This window comes from Choloepus didactylus, chromosome 21, assembly GCF_015220235.1.
Source record: "Choloepus didactylus isolate mChoDid1 chromosome 21, mChoDid1.pri, whole genome shotgun sequence".
NCBI lineage: Eukaryota > Metazoa > Chordata > Mammalia > Pilosa > Megalonychidae > Choloepus > Choloepus didactylus.
In genome coordinates, this window is record NC_051327.1 from 19,698,898 (window position 1) to 19,721,562 (window position 22,665).

Consider the following 22,665-nt stretch of genomic DNA (forward strand, 5'->3'; position numbering starts at 1 on the left):
GTCTTGAGTGGCGGTGGTGTGCTGAATATCAAGCTGGTATAGAGGAGAGAACATTGAAATGGTGACATTCTTCTGCGCCTCAGGTTCTAATGTCCTGGCAAGGACACCTGGAGACAGTCCGTGGTAGGCCGACTAATGGCCCCAGAGATGTCCACATCCTAATCCCTGGAACCCGTGAATGTGTTGGGTTACATGGCAGCAGGGAGTTAAGGCTGCAGTTGGAATTGAGGTTGCTAATCACCTGACTTTAAAATAGGGAGATTATCCTGGATTATATGAGTAATCACAAGGATCCTAAAAGTGGAAGAGGGAGGCAGAGAAAATATGATGTAAGAATGGTCAGAGAGGTGCAATGTTGCTGGCTTGGAAGATGGAGGAAGGGGGCTATAAGCCAAGGAATGGGGGCAGCCTCTAGAAGCTGGAAAAGGTAAGGAAACAGATTCTCCCCCCAGGGCCTCCAAAAAGGAATGCAGCCCTGCCATTAGCATGATTTTAGCCCAGTGAGACCCATGTTGGAAATCTAACCTACAGAACTGTGAGATAATAAATCCGAGTTGTTTTGAGCCACCAAGTTTGTGGTAATTTGTTATAGCAACAATAGAAAATGAATACACAGTCCTAATGCACTCCTAGGGGGCTCATTAAAATTTGGCCATGAATGATGTCCTATCGTAGACATCATTGTCTACAATGAGGTAGAGATGCTGAAATTAATTAGCAGAGTATTGAGAAAGGGGTCAGCAGACTCAGTGCATGTTAAAAATAAACTGATTACAAGACACTGGGGAACCCAAAACCTGATTGTTATCCTGGAGGGCCCTTCATTAAGGTACTAAGTGGACTGCACAGAGGAGAGTAGCACTGGCACTGCTGAGTTCAGTTGTGGCTGTCCCTGTAGGCTAGGATTAATAGAAGATGCGGCCAAAGAACCAGGTTGTCTGGTGTCAATGGCAATGACTGGATTCTGGAATAGCAGAGGCCAGGTGGTGGCATTTAACTGTGAGGCAAGCTGGACATAACTGCCATGATAGGCAACATAGCTAGAACGGCAACTAGGGTATCTTGACCCACAGGGATGTGTGGTGATGGCCAATAACCCCTGGTGTTCCCGGCAAAGACTGACGGCCAACAGGTAATGCTAGACTTGTATAAACAAACAAAATCAAGTACTGATGAAAAATCTAGTATCAGTCATTGCAAATGGGAACCATTCACCCACTTTCCAGATCTGAGCCAGTTCTCAGACCCGGAATCCATCAATTGAAAAGGAGGCTGAGTTCCTTTGGGTAGGGACCTTACAACTCTACTCCAAAAATAGGCAATAAATATTTCCCTGCAGGCATCTGTGGCTACTTACTAGAGTAGTAAACTTAGGAAATGGGAATGCCCAGGCCTATTGAGGTTATTGGCTACACGGTCCCAGATGATGCTAATCTAGAGGAGCTAAAGCTCCATCATTGCCCTCCAGTGAGAGCAGAAGTGAGCCTATAAGGGGTCATCTGATTAATGGAGTTCTGACCCAAATCCCTTTCAGTGGGCCCAGTGGGTCCAAAGACCAACCATGTGCTTATGTTCGAGAGTGTAATTGAGATGTATGTGTTAGGCAGGGAAGGGCCAAGTGGAAGCTGCTGAACACTGCTCCCCTTTCTTACCCAGCTAAGATAGTAAATCAGAAACAATATTACATTCTGGATGGAATTTAAGTGTTTAGTCCCACTCTCAAAGACTTAAAAAACTCAATTTTTCTGTATGACCCCTGCAAAAAACAGATGAACTGTGGCCAATGAAGGGATGGTTGTCTGCCATGAACTTAAACTATCGATCCAGGAATTGCATTCTCTTCAATCCTCATCAGTAATGCAGATCAAAAAGCAGTCTGCCATTTAATGGGAAGGACAGCAGTAGGCATCCATTGCCTTGACCCAGGGCCATGTTGATTGACCCTCTTGCTCTTTTACAATATAATGCAAACAGGGACCCTGATTTTCTGGACATAGCATCATTTTGGTGATAACATCATAATAATCAGACCTGTTGAACAGGAAGGGGCAAGTATTCTTGGACTTCTCAGAAAAACACAAGCATCCACAAAGCTCTACAAAGATCCAAGGCCGTTCTGAAGTTTTCAAGGGTCCAAGTGTCCAAAACATGCTGGAATATTCTAAGGTAAAGGACAAATTATTGCATCTTGCACTCACTCTTAGTAGGAAAATTCTTCTAAAAAATTCTTCTTTGGATTTTGGAGGCAGCATACCCACACTTAGGAATATACTTTTCCCTAGGGGCTGCCACTGTCAAGTGTAGCCGAGCCAAAGGGTTCAAGTACCAAGGGGCTGCAGCCCTAAATAGTATTAGAGGTGTCTGTGATAGACAAAAAGGCTGTGTGGAAGTCTGGTAAGCCCCAGTAGGAGCTTGCCAATAGAATTCTAGAGTAAGGCCATGACTTTTGCAGCAAGGAACTCTCCAGATTGAAAAATGGCTCCCAGTGTGCTACTGACCATGAGGCAAGTGACTATGTAATTGGAGCTGTTGATGATGACCTGAGTATTATCAGACACGCCAAGTCATTAGGTGGGGTGGACACAGCAACAATCCATTATATGGAGGAAATGTTACATTTGGGATCAGGCATGAGCAGGTCCAGAATTCACAAAGGATTTAAGCAGGAGGCTCAGACCCCCATGTCACCTACTTTGTTGCACCGATACCTCTCCCCTGCTCATATTTACGGATTCATGGAAGGTTCCCTTTGACAAACTGATGGAAGAAAAAACTAGGGTCTGTAGGGCCCAGTCCCCTATGTTGGTGTGCGCCAAAATGCAGTTACCTCATTTTAGTCCTACTCAGGAGTGGCCCTAAAGGCCAGGGTGAGGGAAATCCAGTGGGCAGAGCAGCAAGCTATTTGGTTACCAACTGTGTGGAGGGAGAAGTGTTCCAGGGTAAAAATTTCATGGATTCCTGGGCAGTAGCAAACATCTATAAGGGGCCTAGAAGGCCTAAGGTTGAAAATCTGGAGACAAGGGAGTCTGAGGAAGCCTTCAGCTATGGACGGACCTGCGGGAGCAGACACCAAGTGTGTGGATCTTTGTGCCTCACATCAATTCCCATCAGCAAGAATCTACTGCAGAGAGGGCACACAACCAGGACAGAAGACGGGACAGTACAGACTCCGGGTGCATTCACCTCATCAAAGCAGGAGGGGAGGCAGGTCTCTGGGCTGAGCAGGGCCCTTTATTCCCTCTCACCATGCCATCTGGAGTGGCTCTGGCAGGGGCACTGCAGACAAATCATCAGCTGCTGCCTCATGCGTAAACTCTGGGGCCTTTCCATGGTTACTATATAAACAGGATCACTCACCATTAAAAGTCCCGAGTTTAAGGTGCTGCTCTCCAGAAGACAACTGGAATAGTCAGAAATTGTCCGTTTTCAAGAACCATTGGTTCTTCTTCAGTAATGACCCCCACCCTCCAACCTAATATATTTGCTGGCACATGAAGACATTACCTGTAGCCTAATCTGTCCCAGGATGGGACAGGGCAGTTTGCAGAGATCAGAACTGGCACTAAATCTGAAACCTTCTTGCTATCTCTAACCCTGTCAGGGAAGGTTTGCCCTGACTCTATGGCTGCAGTAGGAAAAAAGATTTCAGCACTACTAATCAGAAGTGAAAAAAAACATCAAAACATAACGTAAGGTAGGGAGTGAAGAGAAAATTATCTTAAGATGTCAAAGGGACTGCAGGCAGAGGGAAAAGATAGGGTGGATCAGGTAATCATATCATGTATTACTGACTTCTGGAGTTTCAGGAGGAAGCTGCTCAGGGGGACAGATTTTCATAGAAATGACACAGAAGATAAACACAACCAAAATGCACATGAGGCCAACAAAATGTTTCCAATAAAGAAAAACTGTGTTCATTATGCAGACAAGAAAAAAAAGCACAATCATGGACCAAGATGCATCTACTATACATTCTACCTCAACCTTCTCATACACCCATCCTCAAGTACTTAAAAGCTTGATTTACCCCCAAATTTCCAAAAGCTAAACAGGATGAATTGTTTTCTCTCTCTAAAATAGTGTTCAATAACCAGCACATTATTTACTATAAATGGTCCTGAAGCATAAGAAGATGCTATAAGTTTATTCTAAATCAGATTAAGTTGTGTTCAATGTGGCTCTATTCTTTTAAAAATTGTAATCCATGAACAGTAAAAACAGTCAAACAGATTAGTCAAAATGTTTCTTCTTTAATTATACTGGATACATGTCAGTTTATACAAAAGGCAGTGCCAGCATGGCTTCCTGGGATGTGAAGCATGGTGAGGGCACTGTCCCTGCCAGCGTTCCACCCAGCAGAGGTGACACTATGAAGGACCTCCTACTGTTCCACTGCTTGAGTGCTCAGCTCCTCTGGTGTTTCTTGATGTTAAGTGAAACTAAATCTACTACTAGAGTTTATACTGCTATTACTGGGTTTCTCCCTAGTATTCACATTTGAAAAGTGACAGGAAGAGAGAAAGAGAGGAAGAGAGGAGGAGAGAAAGAGAAAGAGAGAAAGAGGAAGGAAGGAAGGGAGGGAGGGAGGGAGAAGAGAGAAAGAGAAAAAAAAGTGTACCTGACCATTAGCGGACTTCCCCCTCTCCGGTGTGTACTCTCTGATGTTTGGAAAGATAGGATTTACTACAGAAGGTCTTTCCACAATTGTTACACCAATAGGGCTTTTCCCCAGTATGGATTCTGTGATGCTTATTAAAATTGGAGCTGTGGTTGAAAGCTTTCCCACATTCCTTACATTTGTATGGCTTCTCTCCAGTGTGAAGTCTCTGATGTGAACTAAGCCCTGCGTGCTGACTAAAGCTCTTCCCACACTCGTTACACTGATACGGTTTCTCCCCGGTGTGTGTTCGATAATGTCGAATGAGGCTGGCCTTACCACTGAAAGATTTCCCACAGTCTTTACACTGAAATGGGGCCTCGCCTGTGTGGATTCTCTGATGCCGGAGGAGGTCAGAGCTCTGGCTGAATGCCTTCCCACACTTGCCACAGTAATAGGGTCGGTCCACCATGTGTGTTCTGTAATGCAGGGTAAGGTTTGAACTGTGGCTGAAGGCTTTCCCACATTTGGTGCATATATAAGGTTTCTCCCCAGTGTGTGTTCTCCAGTGTTTAGTAAGATTGGAGCTATTGCTAAAGCCTTTCCCACACTCAGCACATATGTAACGTTTCTCTCCTGCAGTAGGTTTAGTAGGAATTAATTCTCCGTCTTCCTTGGAACTTATATCTTGGATGGAGATTTTTGCTCCTCTTTCACTTTCAAGGTTTCCCCACTGCCTTTCTAATCTGCCCTCACGTTTATTAGCAGTAATCATGGGAATAACATCCCTTTTGATTCCTTCTGCATGAGACTCTTCTTCAGAACGTTTCTGCTTATCAGTTGACTCCTCCTTCTGGGTGTTCGATTTATAATCTGAAAACAATAAACAGGATAATGATAGGTCAACTGTCTCCTGTTCTGAAGAAAGGAACTGTTAAAGGAGAAAAAGGATCATGAGGAGAGATGGATGTATTCTGAAGGGTGGCTCAGTATAGCTCTGTGAGAGGCCACAATATCACAGTCGACACAAGGAAGCCATCAACAAATCTAGTTTACAAGACTGGACCTCACAGAAGCACCCCCACCAGAAGCTGTTAGGGTACAATGAGTACATGGCTTTTTCTGCCATGAAAAGAACTTGATAGATGGAGGGCAATAAAATATAGAAGCATGTTGTGACAGCAGCAGAGGAGATGGCTGATGCTCAGACAGAAAGAAGCAAGACTGACTGCTAGAGGGTCAAAGGTGATTAAAGAAAATGAAAAGGGTAACTAAGGGAGAAGAGACTGGGTGGCAAACTCTTTCACAAAATCCAAATGCCCAGAGAAACTGAATATAAAAGCAATAAAAGAGAATATTCAGTCCATCAATAAGTGTTCTATTCCTAGCTCCTTATTAATTTGAAGGCTAGCACTTAACCCCCAAGAGGGTTTAACTCTCACAGTTTAACTTACATTGCTATTCTTGTAATTCTTTTAGTTATAAAGTAACAAAGCTGTTGAGATCAGATTAAACCAGTGTATCTTATTTAGAGCATTTCACTAGGTGCTCACACTTGTTGAGAATCCATCTTCCTGTCCATGTGCAGAGGAAAAGGGGAGTAAGAGAAATTCCCTCTGAAAAATGTGCTCCCTTTGAGAACTGTCATCCTTCTCCAAGAACTCAGAAGCCCAAACCAACAATGAACTTTCCTTCTAAGTCATTTCTCCCTTTCTCAAGAAACTTCCTTGTCCCTCTACAAATAATTACAGCAAGCTTGAGAGATTTCAAATGGAGTCAAGAGGTCACTCTGGTGGACATTCTTATGCACTATATAGATAATACCTTAGGTTCTAATGTATTGAAATAGCTAGAAGTAAATACCTGAAATTATCCAACTCCAACCCAGTAGTCTGGACTCCTCAAGATGATTGTATAACAATATAGATTACAAAGGGTGAGAGTGTGATTGTGAAAACCTTGCAGATTGCACTCCCTTTATCTAGTGTATGGATGGATGAGTAGAAAAATGGGGACAAAAACTAAATGAAAAATAGAGTGGGATGGGGGAAGATTTGGGTCTTCGTTTTTACTTTTATTTTTTATTCTTATTCTGATTCTTTCTGATGTAAGGAAAATGTTCAAAAATAGATTGGGGTGATGAAGGCATAACTTATGATGGTACTGTGAACAGCTGACTGTACACTGTGGACGACTGTATGGTATGTGAATGTATTTCAATAAAACTGAATTTAATTAAAAAAATAATTATAGCAAGCTGCAAAGAAACAGCTGATGGATCAGTTCTTCCAAGCTATCCAGGATCTCCCTACCCAACCACCTCTTTATCTCCTCCCTCTGCCAACAGTAACCACTCTGCTCTCACAGCTCCCTCACTACTCAGTGCCCACCAGTGACCACGGCCACAGTAGCTACAATCCTTCTCAGTCCCTTGGCTACACTCACAGACTGCCCTTCAGGTCTGGACCTGGACTAGGCCATGAACTACATGTATGGGAAATAAATAACTTGATAAATTGAAATTTTTGAAAGAGCCTAATTAACAAGGCAGAAGTTGAAAAGGTATTTCTCAGGGACCATTTTTGCACAACATAAAGCTGATTATAATAAGTTGACAAATTACCGAATCACTAACAAATAACCAAGCCCTGTGGCCCCTGACCAGTATGAAATGCCTGGAAGATACTGAGTGCAGAAGAGCTAAATCAACATCCATTACTGTGACAGTGGCAATCTTCAGTTTTATTTCTGACATGACTTGGAAGTGCCTGTCTATTTAGATTAACTGATTTCTCAAATCTGACCTCATCTCTCAATACTGTTAAAAGCAGTATTGCCAATCTCCCCATTAATTCTGGAGAGAAGCCTGGGTGGGTGACAAGCAGGAGGAGGTAGGATAAATGGTCTCTAGAGTCTAATCCTGCTAAAGGACCCTGGGAAGGGAAAATCTGAGTTTGTGTTGTTGTTGTGAATATATGCTTTCAGAGCACTTCCCCCAATTACACTTTATTTTAATTACTTTGAGTAATTATCACACTTTAAATCGTTATGCCAGTTACAGTCTGAGGATGGTCAACAATCTGGAGACAGCACTGTGTCTGCTTGTTCTCTGCTCCTTCTCCAACACCCATCACAGCATGTGCCTGGGAGTAGGTACTCAGTAAATATTTGAATAAATAAATTGTAAAGTTACTTAATGCTTCTCATCCTTGCTGTCCTCTGCTCCCCCTACCGACCACAGAGTCCATAGCCCCACCTTCTATCTAGTGACCCCCTTTCTCCCGTGGCTACAGCTCTTGCCTGGTTCTGCTAACAGGCCCTTTCTAGCCCCTTTAGGCTCCTGGGCACTGACAGCGTTTCACTGTTGTCTGTGTGTAGCATCATCCCTTATTGGTTCATTTAACTGCCCTCACCACTGAAAACTGTCCCTTCAATTGCCCCTTTAAGAGTGTTTCCATGCTCAGACACCCAACGAGCTGACACAACTGAGGGGAGGGAGGGGACCACTTCCACCTCACCCGTCAGGCAGTGGGGTCCATCCAGGTGGTCACCTCTCAACCACTAATGGGGAATTACTCACTTTTTCAACTACATAGGCCTGGGGCACCAAGAGGTTGACCCGACAGATGGTGCCTACCTTGAATCTTTCTTAGATCCTGGGTGAAATCCTGTCTCTTGCCAATCTCTTGGATGTGCAGGGGCTCCCATGATTCATTTCTGGTCCTGGGACCAGACTGGGGCCACTTGCTGCTCAGGGATCCCTCTGCCACCCCTGAAGAGGACATCTCTCCCCACAGATGCTTCTGTTCATCTGGAGTTGAGACCTAGAGGCAATTAGGAATGGCTGGGTTTGTGCACAACTCACTTTAAGAACTGGAATGGAAATCTCAAGCGAGTTAGACAGAACTTCTAGGAAAAAAGAAAGAAAAACACCCACCCCAATTTCCAAGGCTAAAGGTTAGTTTAAGCTAGTCTAAGAAAAATAAGGAGAAACACGATCTAACTCAGTAGGAATTTCCATTCAGCTCTCCTTATTGTACGGACACACCCTTGTCCCTGCCTAGAATTCTATGCTCCCGGTTTCCCAGAATTAAAAAAGAGCTGCCCCTTCCCACCTGTTGTCCTGGTTCATCCAGTTCTCGCTCCAGGTCTTCCAGGAGACTGACGGCCTCCTCAGCGCTCTGAGGGCAGTGCTCCTGCACCCAGGCCAGGAGCTCCTTGGGCAGGATGGTCAGGAACTGCTCCAGCACCAGCAGCTCCAGGATCTGCTCCTTGGTGTGCAGCTCGGGCCGCAGCCACTCACAGCAGAGCACGCGGAGTTGGCTGAGTGCCTCCCGGGGTCCAGGGGTGTCATGGTACCCGAACTGCCTAAAGCGCTGGCGGAACACCTCCAGGCCAGGAGGGTGCTTCTCCTTCTCCTCCTCGAGCTTCACAATCAAGGGCCCCACCTGCTCCTGGGGAGGCCGAGGGCCCAGAGCTGTGGCCATGCCCAGGACCTTGGTCATCGCACAGGCTCAGGAAACAGCCTCACGGAAGATGGGGCTCTGTGGGTCACGAATATTGGTTCCTTGGGATTTCTGGCTCTTTAAGGTCACACGTTAAACCTAAGAAAATATGGTTTCCATAAAATTACCAAAGAGAAAAGTTATGTTTTTCGGGTCTTTACGGCCACATCATTGGCATGAAAAGTTGTGGAAATTACAGCCAGCAAAAAAATCACTATATAAAAATTACTGCTGTTCAAAATCTTTCTCGAGTCAGCTCAGAATATCTTTGATTTTACTGTGTTCCACTCTCCTAGAAAGTACAGTGTGGCATAATTTTAAATTTACCTTGCTCTGAAAACTGTTTTGGAATCTCACAACAGTAGCCACTCTTGTTCTTGAGATTTCAACATGCTGTCATCTCCTGGCCAAATGTAGTCTGTCTGAACCTGAGAATTTTAGCTTGAATATTAAAAATTTATAGTCAAATGACTGGACTTATCAGCATGACAATGTGTCAAGCTAGAAGGTTAAGAGTTAACTAATATATGTAACTGTGTATAACTGAGTATAATTAACATAATTTTGAGTTTCACTTGGCCCATTTTAAGTGGGGGCAAACTCGAGTTTTTAAATGCTCTTTCCCTTTAGCTTTCACAGAAAGGCAAGTGGAATGACAAGAGATTAGACCCAAAGTGGCAAATATTCTTACTGAGGTATTTATTGTGACAAGATATGTATCGTTGAGAAGTGAGGGAAAAACTAAGTCATAACGGGATACAAACAAAAAATTCTTTTGAAAGTATGTTTTAACTATTCTGAATCAGTCACTGGATACATTAGAATACACACTATATCTGCTGTAAATATAATTACTTCTATTTTTTTTATATTGCCAAGAAAGTGAAGTCCAACCGTTCATCAACATTTACGGACACCTGCTAAGGGCTTGGTGCCAGGGCTGCAGGGGAGACGACGACGGGCCCCGCACTCTTGGAGCTTTCAAGTCAGTGGGGAGGGTGGGGAGTGGAATAAATGTGTCAACAGACAAAAGGATCAGTCCATCATTATTGGCACCCATTTCATATATCCTGAAAGAAAATACGCAAATCAGTGACTCTCGGGCGCTTGTGACTGGGTTTCCCAAGCATGTTTTTAAATTTTAAGCAGCATCTTTCATGTCATATAGGTATTCCCATCCTGGATTTGGATAATCTAGAGCAGGAAAACCCCGGAAGTCTCAACAAAGAGCCAAATAAATAAAAATCTATATGGATATTTGTTACATGAAATTATACTCATAAAATAGTGGGTCAAGAGGATCCATATATATGACCTAAAAAAGTTCAAGACAAGAGAGAAGGAGTTGTGGATAATCTAAATCTAGGGCATTTAAAAATTTAAGCATGATAATTTCTAACACGTCAGTCTCTATGGATCTGGCTTGAAATCACTAGATATACTAAAAGTCATATATATTTATGTACCCATACAAACACACAATACATATATAATAAAGGAAAAAAACTGGACATTAACAGTGATATTTCTGGGTTATGGAATTATGGAAGATTTCTATTTTCCTCATTCTGTTTTGGGTTTTCCAAACTTTCTATAATGAATGATTACTTCAGTAATCAGAAAATGAAAACATTTTAAAAAGGACCATAAGCAGTCATTTGACAAACAAGATGGTTTTGACTACTAAAATTATATATAGAAGGTTCACATTTATGAAATAAATATGATCAGCACTAGAATTATAAGCATTAGAAAGCAACCCAAAGCACGGAGAGGGAAACTGCAAAGGGAGATAGAGCAGGGGAATTGTTTGGCATAGAAAGACAAATGCATACGTTTACTTGGACCAAAGTAAGGAACGAAACTCAATCATCTGAATAAAGGACTCTGTGGTCAATTAAGTTGGGGAAATGAGGGATAGCTTTATGTAACAGGTATTAAAATTTCACACTATCCAGAGAGCACACCCAGAACAGTACAGACATCTGAGAAACTTGTTTGGGCTGCTCAGTTTCTGTGATCCAGTCTGTAAAATTCAGCAAAAGGAACTCAGCAAGACACAAGGAGTCACATAGCACCCAATGGCATTGAAGGGGGAGCATGAGATACAACATTCATGTGGAATATGGCCCAAGAGGTTGTTGAATCCAAATTCCCAAACGCCACTATAGCCCATACTATAAAATATATACTCCTGCAGTTAAAGGATAAAAAAGTTTCCCTAGGAATGTTGCTGCTGAGCAGTTGGCTGGGTCAGCTCTCTAGCTAAGTGATTTGTTCTAGAACTCCAGTTCTGCAGTGCACCCAGTTCAAATTCATGTCGCAGGAGAGGGCTGAGTGTTTCAGCCACTGTTTCCTTGCCACACTCACCGTCCTTGGTGGTTTAATACAATCTCATTGCCTTAATTACTACTTATATGCTCACAACTGCCTGATCTGTATCTCCAGCCTGGACCTCTCTTCTGAACTCTAGACTCATGCAAACCACCCACTGGACCCACCACCTGGAGGCCCAACAGGCATCTTGAGCTTCATATGCAGAACTAAACCTCCCATCTCTGCCACCCAAGCTGTTCATCTCAGTGAATGGCAACTCCATCATTCCGTTTACTTGGACCAAAAAACCTGGCATCATCCTTGATACCTCTTCCACACTCTACATCCAATCCATAAACAAACTCTGTTAGGTCCATGTTCAAAATACATCTAGAGTTCAACCACTTTTCAGTACCCCTGGCTCAGTCCATCATCTCTTGCTTGGAGGACTGCAAGGGCCTCCTAATTGCTACCACTCTTACCCGCTCAGGGTATCTACAACCCAGCAGCAGGGTGGTACTGTTAAAATACAAATCAGATCACATCATTCCTTGGCTGATAACCCTTCCAGGCTTCCTGTCTCTCCTGGAGTAAAAACCAAAGTCATCAAGAAGGCCAGTCAGGCCTCACAAGACCGTAACCTGTGTCACCTCTCTAACCTCATCTTGTCTTCTTTCCCTCTTGTTCACTCTGCCCCATCCACTGTTTCCTGAATGGCCCAGAATGTTCCAACTTCCAAACCTTTGTACTCGCTGCCTCCTCTGCCTCAAACTTTTAATCCAGATTACTCATGGCTCACTCCCTCATCTCCTCTAGGTCTTTATTCAGTGTTACCTTCTAGGTGAGGTACCCCTGACCATCCTGTTTTAAGTGCAAGCTGCCCTCCCTCGCCCGTGAATTCCTTATCCCCAGTTCTCTACTCTTTTTCTCCAGATCACTTACCATTATCCAAATACTAGCCACTTTACTTTTTTTTTTTTTTAATACTCTGCCTCTTTCCTTGAATAGCAATCAACTCTAGAGCTCAAGAGGGCAGGAACTCTTATCTGTCTGGTACTCTGCTATATTCCAAATATCTAGGATAGGCCTGGCACTCTGAGGACACATAAATATTCGGGGAAAGAATAAACATGATATGTGGATTTTTAGGGCTACTCTTAAGTAGTAAAAACTGAAATCGGGTTTAAAAAAATAATAATACAAATTTAAGTTTTAAAAATATGGTGATATGGTCTCATGTCTAGCTTAATACAGAAGCAGATGGATACAGAAATAATTATATATGTGTGTATACATGGGTCACACATATATACACATGTATATTTCCTAGCTTTGCCCACTGAGAGGGCCTAGAAGTAATGACATCCCAGTAGCAATGAGCACACCTAGCACTCAGATCTTGGTTTCCAAATACCACTCTCTAATAAAAGGAACCAGAAAGTGGAGAAATGACTGATTCTAAGGTTGGAGGAAGGAATATACAACATGATCTTGGAACATCTTGTAAAACCAGAAAGTAAGAAAGTGCCCAAAAAATAAAATTATGGGGACATATCTAAGGGACACTGAGCTCAACCTAAAATTTCACCCGATGGCTACAGTTGAAACAATGTGAGCAACAAAGTAATGTAGTATTGTATTATAACCCAAAGTATAAAATAAACATCTGCAACTCCAAACTAATTAAAAAAAGGTGATAGATTAAATAAATAAATGGAGGAAAAGAGACAAATTTCCTGCACAGAAGAATTCCAATTTATGTTGACACTCCCCACCCCTCGAGTGTGGACTGCATTTAGTGACTTACTGCTTATGAAGAGTAGAATATGGAAAGGGATTGAGGGGGAGTCACTTTCCAGTGGAGAAACCTGACAAACACTCCCTCACCCAGGTGATAAAGGTGAACATATGTGATCAGGGATGTCGACAGCTCCCCTGCTATGACATGATGAGAAGGGCACTCTACTTCTGTGGTGTTCTGCTACAAAACCCACAATCCCAGTCTAATTATGAGAGAAACATTAGAAAGACCTCAACAGAGGGACAATCTACAAAATGCGTGACCAGTACCCCTCAAAACTCTCAGTGTCATCAAAAATAAGGAAAGTCTGAGAAATTAGTCACAGGCCAGAGGACACTGGAGGGATGTGAAGACTAATGTAATATATGATCTCCTAGATGGGATCCTGGGTCAAAAAAAATGACATTAGGGAAAAACTAGTGAAATTCAAATAACTGTGGTGTTTAGTTAATAGTAAAGTACCAACTCTGATTCCTTAGTTGTGACAAATGTACCACAGTGAAGTGAGTTGTTAACAAAGAGGAAAACTGGATGAGGTTATATAAGAACCCAGTGTGCTATCTTCGCACCTTTCTGTAAATCTAAAACTATTCTAAAATTTAAAAAATTAAATTAAAGAAATATGGAGCACTAGGGAAAAAAAGAGCAGCTTTGGTGAACTCTGATCAACTATGGAAGGGGAGTAAAGAAAAATATAACTTCACCAACATTTATGATGTTGAGGCAGACCATTCTTGGAGTTAAATGGACTCTTAAAAAAAAACTACGAAGCCTTTTTCTTTTACAATTATAAAACAAGGTGCTTGTCTCTAGGTACAGTTAATATTTACTTTCTGATTTTTTGCCCATAACTGCTGGAATATTGGCCTAGTGAAATAAAGTTTCTAGGAGATCTGTTTCAAACATAATACAAAGCCTATTTTTAAATTTTATCAGATACTTTTAGCTTTTAACTAGTTGGCAGCCTTATGACAACATCCTTTCTTCCTGTAAAATCGTATAGACCATCTCCCAGTTTGGCAATTCCATCTCCACAGCTCAGAGGCTACCTGAAGAGGTTTAAAATGCAAGTCTGCTCGTATCACCCAACTGTTTAAGGCCCTTTAAAAACACCACAGCCTGGCAAATAAAGTCATTCACAATGTGGCTTCTGCCTCCCCATTTGGCCTCATCTCTCCCCTGCTCATTCCTATGCTCCATCATCGCCCAACAGTTGAGGCAGGCTTCTATTTGTCTTTCAAGTCTCAGCTTTATAATTAATCCTTATGAAAAGATGCTCAATCTCAGTTAAAATAAAAGAAATGCAAATTAAAACTACAATGAAATGCTTCCATCTAATAACGCACTGTCTTGACTTTTTTTTTCCCCTAGGAAAGCCGGTAATTTCGCATTTGTTCATGTTGAGTTTGTCCTATTTTTTAAAAGTCTCTAGAATTTTCAAGAGACCCATCAAGCAAAAGCTCACGGTGCTGACCATAAACATAAGGCCTTTGCTCTGCTCCCACCATTTTCTTTCTTCTGCCAATTTCTTAAAGCTTATATACCATTATAAAAGTTTATAGACCATTATAGAAGTATCCCAAATCCATTCCGGAGCAAGATGAGGCATACATCAGATTATCATACATTTAACACTTTAATGGGCGTTGCCAACCCATGCTAGAATAGAATTCTTTTAAAAGCACTCACTCATTACCTGAAAACTCCTAGGCAGGCAAATTAGATAATTCTTAAGGCAAAGAATTCCACTGTTGGACAGTTCTAATTGTTAAACCAAACCAATTCTGCGTCGCTTTATCTTCTGCTTTTCCTGATCCCAGTTGTACCAATACTTTCTCCAAGCTTAAGCAGGTCCCTAATACATGCACGTTTTCTAACTTGAACAAAGATCTCCCCATCCCCTCGCCGCTCCCCCCACCCCCCGAGATCGCACATTACCCAGAACTTCCAACGACGTTCCCGTTTCTCACAGTTGATTCCCAATCCTTCGGGCGTGTTCCTATCAATTAAGCCTCGCGTCCGGATTTCCGTGGAGAGTGAGGGCTCCGAAAGTGCACAGGGAAACGGTTCTGGAACGTGATGGAGACAAAGTTTCACACGGTAAACCCCTGAGAGAAAGAAAAGGCTCTCTAGCGAGCCGCCGCCTCTACCAACTGGGGCTGAGCAGGGAGAAAATGCTCCTTCCCACAGCCCTCCCGGGGCCGCCATGGAGGTCCCGGGAGACCACACCTGCTAAGGCTGCACCTCCCTCGGCTAATCTTGACGGCTAACGCTCCCCCTCCGGTCCGCACGACTAACGCGGACCCAACCCGCTCACAATCAGTCACAGCCGCTCCGGGGCGCGAGTCCCGACACGCGCAGCCCGGGGCCGGCGCAACCGGAAGTGCGTCACTAACTCCCTTTCCCGCGGGGAGGAGCTGGGGGGACGCCGCGGCCTCTCTAGGAATTCGGGAGGCCTTCTCGGGCGTAGCCGAAAGGCTGAGGCGCGCCCCGGGAGGAGGGGAGTCGCCCCGGACTTGACCGCCTTTTTCACCAGAGGCGGTCAGACCCGATGAAGGCTCCAACGGTTTTCGCACCTTGCCCCGGCGGCGCCCTGGGGGAAGCCGCTCTGGGACTGGCGGTGGCAGGGGCTCGGCGCCGCGGCCTCGGGCCCCTCGTAGCGTCGAGAGCTGGGTCCACCTTTGTGCTTTCAGGCTCATCACCTCATGAGAGCTGAGGCCATCTTCTGGACGTGGCGCCTGAGATTTAGTTAGCACTTGCAGATCCCGCTCACCGTGCTTTTGCGGGTTCTCCATTGCCTGGGCAGAAGTCTTAGAGGCTGCTCTCCTCCTGATGCTGGAGGGCTTACGTCTTTTCCTGCCGTTTTCTCGCGCTGCTCTTGCTCAGGTGCACGTTTCCAAACGGCAGAGTCGCCGTGTTTTCCCTCTCAACAGCACCGCCTCACCGCCCCCGTCTTCCACTGAGTTTACTTTTGTCTGGTCCCACACAAGTCACACACACATTCCGAAACGGCAACATGCCTGCAAGCGGAATTCCCTGTCTAAATGCTTCTAATTTTATAGAAACATGACATCACTTTTCCTTGATGTTTTTAAGGATTATTAAAAAATATTTATTATAGATATTTTCAAAGACACACTAAAAGGAGAGGTAATGTCATAATGAACCCCCGTGTACCCACTGGCCAGCTTCAGTGATCACATTGTCAATCTTGTTTCATTTATTCCCCATGGCCTTCACACTCCCCACAGGATGATGATGATGATGATGATGATGGGGATGATGATTTTTTCAAACTTTTTGTTTTGAAATACTTTCAAGCTTATGGGACAGTTACAAAAAATAGTACAAATCCCACACAGAGATCTCCAACATACCCCTCTCTCCTCCCACTCATATCCACCCTTTTTAACATTTTGCCATATCTGCCTTATTCTATCTGTTCTTCTATTTATCAATCCATTTTGTGCACTAGAGTGTAAGTTGTATACATCATGCTTTTTGAATACTTAATACTGCCATTACATTTCCTGAGAACAGAGATATTACTTATGTAACCATCCTAAGTGCAGTTATCAAGTTCAAGAAATTTAACATCCATATAAAGCTTTGAGTCTATATTCCAATCAAAAAAATTCCCAATAACCTTTTCTCCTCCCTTTGCTAGATTCCATCTAGAATCATGTATTGCATTTAATTGTCATTGTCTCTTTAGTTGCTCTTTCTAATTGTGGGAACATATATACAACAAAGCATACCACTCAATGAGGTTAGCCACATTCAAAATATTGCAGTATGCTTGCCACCTTCTTTAAAAAACTTAAACCACATCCCCAAACAGACACCCTACACCACTTTGCATTAACCTCCCACTTCCCTGAAGATTCTAGTTGACCTTTTACTTTGTTGCTTGGTCAATTTGTCTAGCACTCCCATTAGCTTTCTGATCTGATGACTTTCCTTATAACTTCTCTGGGGCAACCATACCCCTGGCAACCTGTACTGTAATTTCTGTCTCTATGAACTTGCATATTTTCCTATATGTTCTTTGTAGTTTCGATGGGGCTTAAATTTAACATCCTAAATCTAGAACAAACTCATTTGTTTTGATACCAACTTAACAACTTCAGTGGTATACACAGACTGAGTTCCTAAACCCCTCCATCCCCCCACCTTTATGTAGTTCTGGTCACAAGTTACATGTTTATATGTTATTAGTCCAAAACCACTGATTTCTCATTACAGTTTATGTGTGTGCATTTTAGATCCTGTAGGAAGTAAAAAGTGTAGTTACAAACCAAAAATACAATGGCAGTGGCATTTATATTTGCCCATGTTGTTACCCTCACCCGAGATCTTTATTTCTTCATGTGGCTTGGATCTATTGTCTATTGTCCTTTCCTTCCCAGCAGAACTCTCTTTAGCATCTCTTCTAGGGCTAGGGTGGTGATGGCAAAATCCCTCAGCTTTTTTTTCTCTGGGAATGTCTTAATCTCTCCCTGTTTTTGAAAGAGTTTACCAGATTTAGAATTCTTGATTGGCAAATTTTTTTTTGCTGTCAGCACTTTAAATGTCATCCCACTATCTTTTTGCCTCCATGGTTTTCGATGAAAAATTGATACCTAATCTTATTGAGGCCCCTTTATATGTGACACATTGCTTTTCTCTTGTGGCTTTCAGAATTCTATCTTTGGCATTTGACAGTTTGATTATAATGTGCCAAGGTGTGGGTCTATTGGGGTTTATCTTGTTTGGAGTTTGTTGCATGTCTTGGATGTGTATATTCATGTCTTTCATTATATTTGGGATGGTTTCAGCTATTATTTCTCTGAATATTCTCTCTGCCTCTTTCTTTCTTCTCCTTCTGGGACTCCCACAATGCATATATTATTAATGCCCCACAGGTTCTTCAGGTTCTGTTCACTTTCCTTCATTCTTTCTTCTTTCTGCTTCTCAGACTCAATGATTTCAATTGTCTTATCTTCAAGTTAACTGGTGCTTTCTTCTGCCAACTCCAATCTGCTGTTGCACGCCTCTAGGGGATTTTTACTTTCTGTTATTGTGGTCTTCAGCTCTGTTTGGTTCCTTTTCATAATTTCCACCGCTCTTTTGATAGTCTCTTTGTATTCATTTATTATATTCCTGATTTCTTTTAGTTCTTTATGCATGTTTTCCATTATCTCTTTGAGCATATTTAGGACCAATTTTTTAAGGTCTTTGCTTGGTATGTCCCAGGTCTGGTCCTCCTCATTGATGCTTTCCAATGCTTTAATCTTTTCCTTTGCCTGGGCCATCAATTGCTGTTTCTTTGTATGTTTTACAACCTTTTTTTGAAACCTGGACATTTTGATATGTTAATGTGTTATTGCTGGAATTTAGACCCTGTTGCTACTGTTTCTTATGCTTGTATCCAGCTAGTGTTAGGACAGCATCTTTCTCAAATGCCAGGAGCTAACAAAAAACAAAACAAAACAAAACAAAAATCTGTGTATTGACAGATTGACCTGTGCAAGTGCTCTCCTTCAGGGTTTATCCATACAATGAGTTGAGAGAATAGTTCCAGGCCAAGTTTAGGAGTCTGCCCTGATCCTTTCTGTGCATGCCTCTGGTTTGGGCCCTAGGAATTCCCCCTTTTACAAGGTTCCAAATGTTCCCTCTTTCCCTAGGAAACAGTTTCCTCATGGCCCCAGCCAGCAATCCCTTGCCCCACAGAGTGTTGTCAGAGAGCTCAGTGAGCCACCATCTTCACACAGGGAAGGTTCTGGGACAGGCCACCACCATACCAGATTGGGCCAGACACCCATGCTCCGACTAGGGTTACTCTGCTCCCTCTGGAACTGGGACCAGGGGTCCACACTGGGAGTGCAGGGCTGGCTCTTTGTGGAGAGGGTGAGGGTAGAGGAGGGGCCATCAGGAGTTCCAGGAGACCTTACTGCTTCTAAGTGCCTTTTTCTTCATTTGGCACTTGCCCTGTTACTGTGAGTACCGTTAACTGTTCTCTGGAGCTTTGAGAAAGATGTTTCTACCAGTTCTTGCTGGTTGTTCAAAGATTCTGTACGTGTGTGTTGTGGGGGTGGGGTGGGGACGGAGCCCTGAAGTGTCTTATTCTGCCATCTTGACTGGGGCCCTTTTCCCCAAGGGATTATTTTGAAGCCAACCTCAGACATCGTTATTTCTGCATTGGTCAGACATTTAAGATGGGCCTGTTCTGTGTGCCAAAGGTTAGGAGGGGTGTTCACAAGCCAGTGGTAATCCAGAAATGAGAAACTCTGAAGGCGTGAGGTCAGAACACCATGCTATTTGATATGAGAGCCTGGAGAATTTTTCCTTAAGACACGGGGAATGAGGGACAAAGCAGTCTTAGTTTTCAAATATGTGAAGCATTGTCATTTGTCTTATGGGCCCCAAGAGATAGAACTAAAGCCCAATGAATGGAAATGATAAAAAAGCTCAATACAAGGGAGAACTTTCTAGTAATTAGAGTTGCTTAAATAACAGATGCTTCCAGCATCATCTTACTATGTTTTGAAGAAGTGGGAGAGCACTGGGGATGGGGAGGAGTATTACACAGTGAATTGTTGGGCTAGACAACTTTTAAAGTTTTTCGATTGCTTGTCCCAAGCTCCTATCAGTTCTTCCCCTATGGTCCAGCCTTTTTACAATACTCATTCACCATTTCCACTCCCTCCTCCCACCTTGTTTTAGTAGTTACTAGGCCTGGTACTGTATTAAGCACTTGGTTTTGGTGCTTTATTGTTGCATAAAAACAAACAACAACAACAACAACAAACCACCCAGAACTTAGTGGATGAAAACAATCATTTATCATTTTTCACAGTTCGGTGGCTTGGCTGGGCCTCTGCTGCATGTGGTGTGAATTGAGGTGCTGGGGTGGCTGGCAGTTGGTGCTGGCCGTAGACTGGAAGCTCAGTTGGGGATGCTGGCCAGCGGCCTTCCTTCTCCTCCATGTGAGTTGCTCCACATGGCTGCTTGGGCTTTCTCATGGCATTATGAAAGACATTTCCAAAAGGAGCACTTTAACATGTGAAGGTGGACTTGCAGATGTCTTAAGGCCCAGCCTTGGAAGTTACACAGCATCACTTCTACCACACCCTACTGTTAAAATAAGTCATTGGGCTAGACTCAAGGGGAGGGAAACAGACTCCATCTCTTCTTGGTCCCATCACAAAAAAACATGTGGGATGGGAGATGTTGTAACCGTCTTTGAAAACAATTGATTATACATACATTTATCTTCGTTATCTCAACTAATCCTATGAAATGGAATCCTGAGAATATTTAACCCTATGAAATATTAAAGTCTTTTATTTATCAGGAAACTTGGGGTTCAGAAAAACTAACTTCCAGTATCACACAACTGATACATGGGAGAGTTAAGATTCAAACTTGGGTCTCTTTCTGTAAAGCCTGTGCTCTGAGGCACTCTCCTGCCTGAGTTAGACTGTGGAAAAAAGGGATGGGAAAAGGGAGCAGAATCACGAAGGCAGAGGGAAAAACCAGGAAACCTGCATACATACCTTGAGCCACACCTGGGCTGATGCTTTGGTAGCACTCCATCCAGCCATTAGTCAAAGGGTCTTTTCCTAGTCATGCAGTCAGTGATGAAGCTGGAGACTTGAAGGACGTCCTTCCAAGTCCAACCCCATTGCTCTTTCCAGGGCTGAGGTGTCCCTAAAGAAGGCTTAAGGGCCTAGAGCTGCAAAATATCAATGCCAAAAGGGACCGGAAAGGCAATCTGGTTAACCTCTCATTTTCAGATGAAGAAACCAAGGCTTGGAGGTGTCAGATCCAAGGCACCCCAGGTAGCCAAGGAGTAACCGAGCTGAGAGTAGAACCCAGACGCTCTAATTCAATTCTGATTCCTTATTATACCTTAATAGGTTATTTTAAACTATTAGAAAGATCAATATGCTGTCTATCCAAATCATATATTTTAAAAAGTCAGTTTAGGGCAATCCATTATTTTTCTTCATTAACATAACCTTGATCATACGACAAAACCACGAGAGAGGAGGAAAGGAGAGTTTACCAAAGTGCTTGAGGTTTACTGTGATCTGACAGATGCATTTCCTCTTCAGAATGGTTTTGATTTCCACAAACCTCATACTTTTCCAATGAATCATTCAACAAATACAAGAACCTATATTGTACCCAGGCATTGTGTTAAGACAGAAGGAAAAGTTTAAAAATAAAAGATACACAGTCCTTGGCAGACATGTAAATAAATTATAATAGATATGGTCAATGATAATAGTGACGAGTCCAATAAATGTTGACGGAATGAATGTATCATCTTGGATATCCACAAAGCAATATCCTTGGGTAAACATCCTTTACAATGACAGCCTTCTGCTTCTAACCCATTCTGTAGCCAGGAGCTTTCTCCATTAGAAGGCATTCCCTCCTTTTGGAGAGTTCAAATTGTTAAAAGTTCTTTAAATTAAAGCAAAAATCTGCTTCCCTGTAACTTCAACTCATTAATTCTAGCCTTTCTCTCTCACAAAATGAATCCAGTTGTTCTTGTTAGCCCTTCAAAATGTCTGAAAACAACTATCATGCCTAATTATCCCAAAGACCATCTGGAGCAGATCCATGGGCATGAATGGAAGTTGCTTTTCAATCTTGGAAGGCAAAATGACTGATTCTGGAGACCTGAACCCATTGGAATGACCTCTCAACTCTCCCACTCTAACTTTCTCAACATTTCTCAGTTCTCTTTTGGCTTCACAGACTATTTGGCCTGATAGAGAAGACAAAAGTAAAAGGTCCCCATCCCCGTTGTAGCAGAATCCCAGGGGAGGAAAGCTTCCAGCGTTTGCTGTCGGCCCTGGCTCCCTCCCCTCCTTTTCCATCAAGCCAGTCATAGTTCTAAAATGGTTGTTTTCTGGAAATTCTTGGCTCATTCTCATCACTTGCTTTTGCTGCCATCACTATGCCTGGCCAGTAGAGGGTAATCAAACATTGATTTCTCTTAGAACAAGACTGAGCAATGCCCATGACAGCTCTGAAAGTTTCCTTTTTTTCTTCCAGGAAGGAGTCCACATGTTCAGCATGTTAGGAATCCGCAAAGACCTTTGCTACAGAAAATGAAAGGAAAAGAGAATAAAAATGGAATGGTGTAGTTAGACAACCCTATGGCTTAGAACCAGGGCTCTGTGAGATTTGATAAGCAACTTGATTATCTGAAAAATGGGCAGAATAATACCTGTTCTAAGGACTTTAAAGGGCTGGGAGAAAGATTAAATTGTATCATATATGAGAGTTTTTTGTGAACCAGCTATACAAATCAAAGGAATTTTTAACTCTCTACTTTTAGCTACTGTTATTTCTGAACTTGTTCCCTTCCCTTCACCCCAGGGATGGAGGTGACTTCACCCATCAGAGCCTTTGTCCTGTCCTATCTGGAGAGGGCCCTCCTTAAGAAA

General features: G+C 42.9%; 1 protein-coding gene across 5 annotated transcripts in view; it reads right to left on the bottom strand.

Annotated features, from left to right (window-relative positions):
• The window catches only part of ZKSCAN1 (zinc finger with KRAB and SCAN domains 1), a 69,475-nt gene that overhangs the window by 24,656 nt on the left and 22,154 nt on the right, over positions 1-22,665 (bottom strand). The window contains exons 1-5 of one of the 5 annotated variants that reach the window (XM_037814852.1): positions 15,449-15,591; positions 15,158-15,288; positions 8,713-9,201; positions 8,235-8,421; positions 4,480-5,470 (exon numbers count right to left, since the gene is read on the bottom strand). In XM_037814852.1, coding sequence (XP_037670780.1) covers positions 4,626-5,470; positions 8,235-8,421; positions 8,713-9,102 — 1,422 coding nt within the window. In that variant the 5' untranslated portion in view covers positions 9,103-9,201; positions 15,158-15,288; positions 15,449-15,591 and the 3' untranslated portion in view covers positions 4,480-4,625. Of the gene's footprint in view, positions 1-4,230; positions 5,471-8,234; positions 8,422-8,712; positions 15,103-15,157; positions 15,289-15,448 lie in introns of those variants that run through there. The other 4 variants (XM_037814853.1, XM_037814855.1, XM_037814856.1 and 1 more) reach the window with 4 other exon arrangements.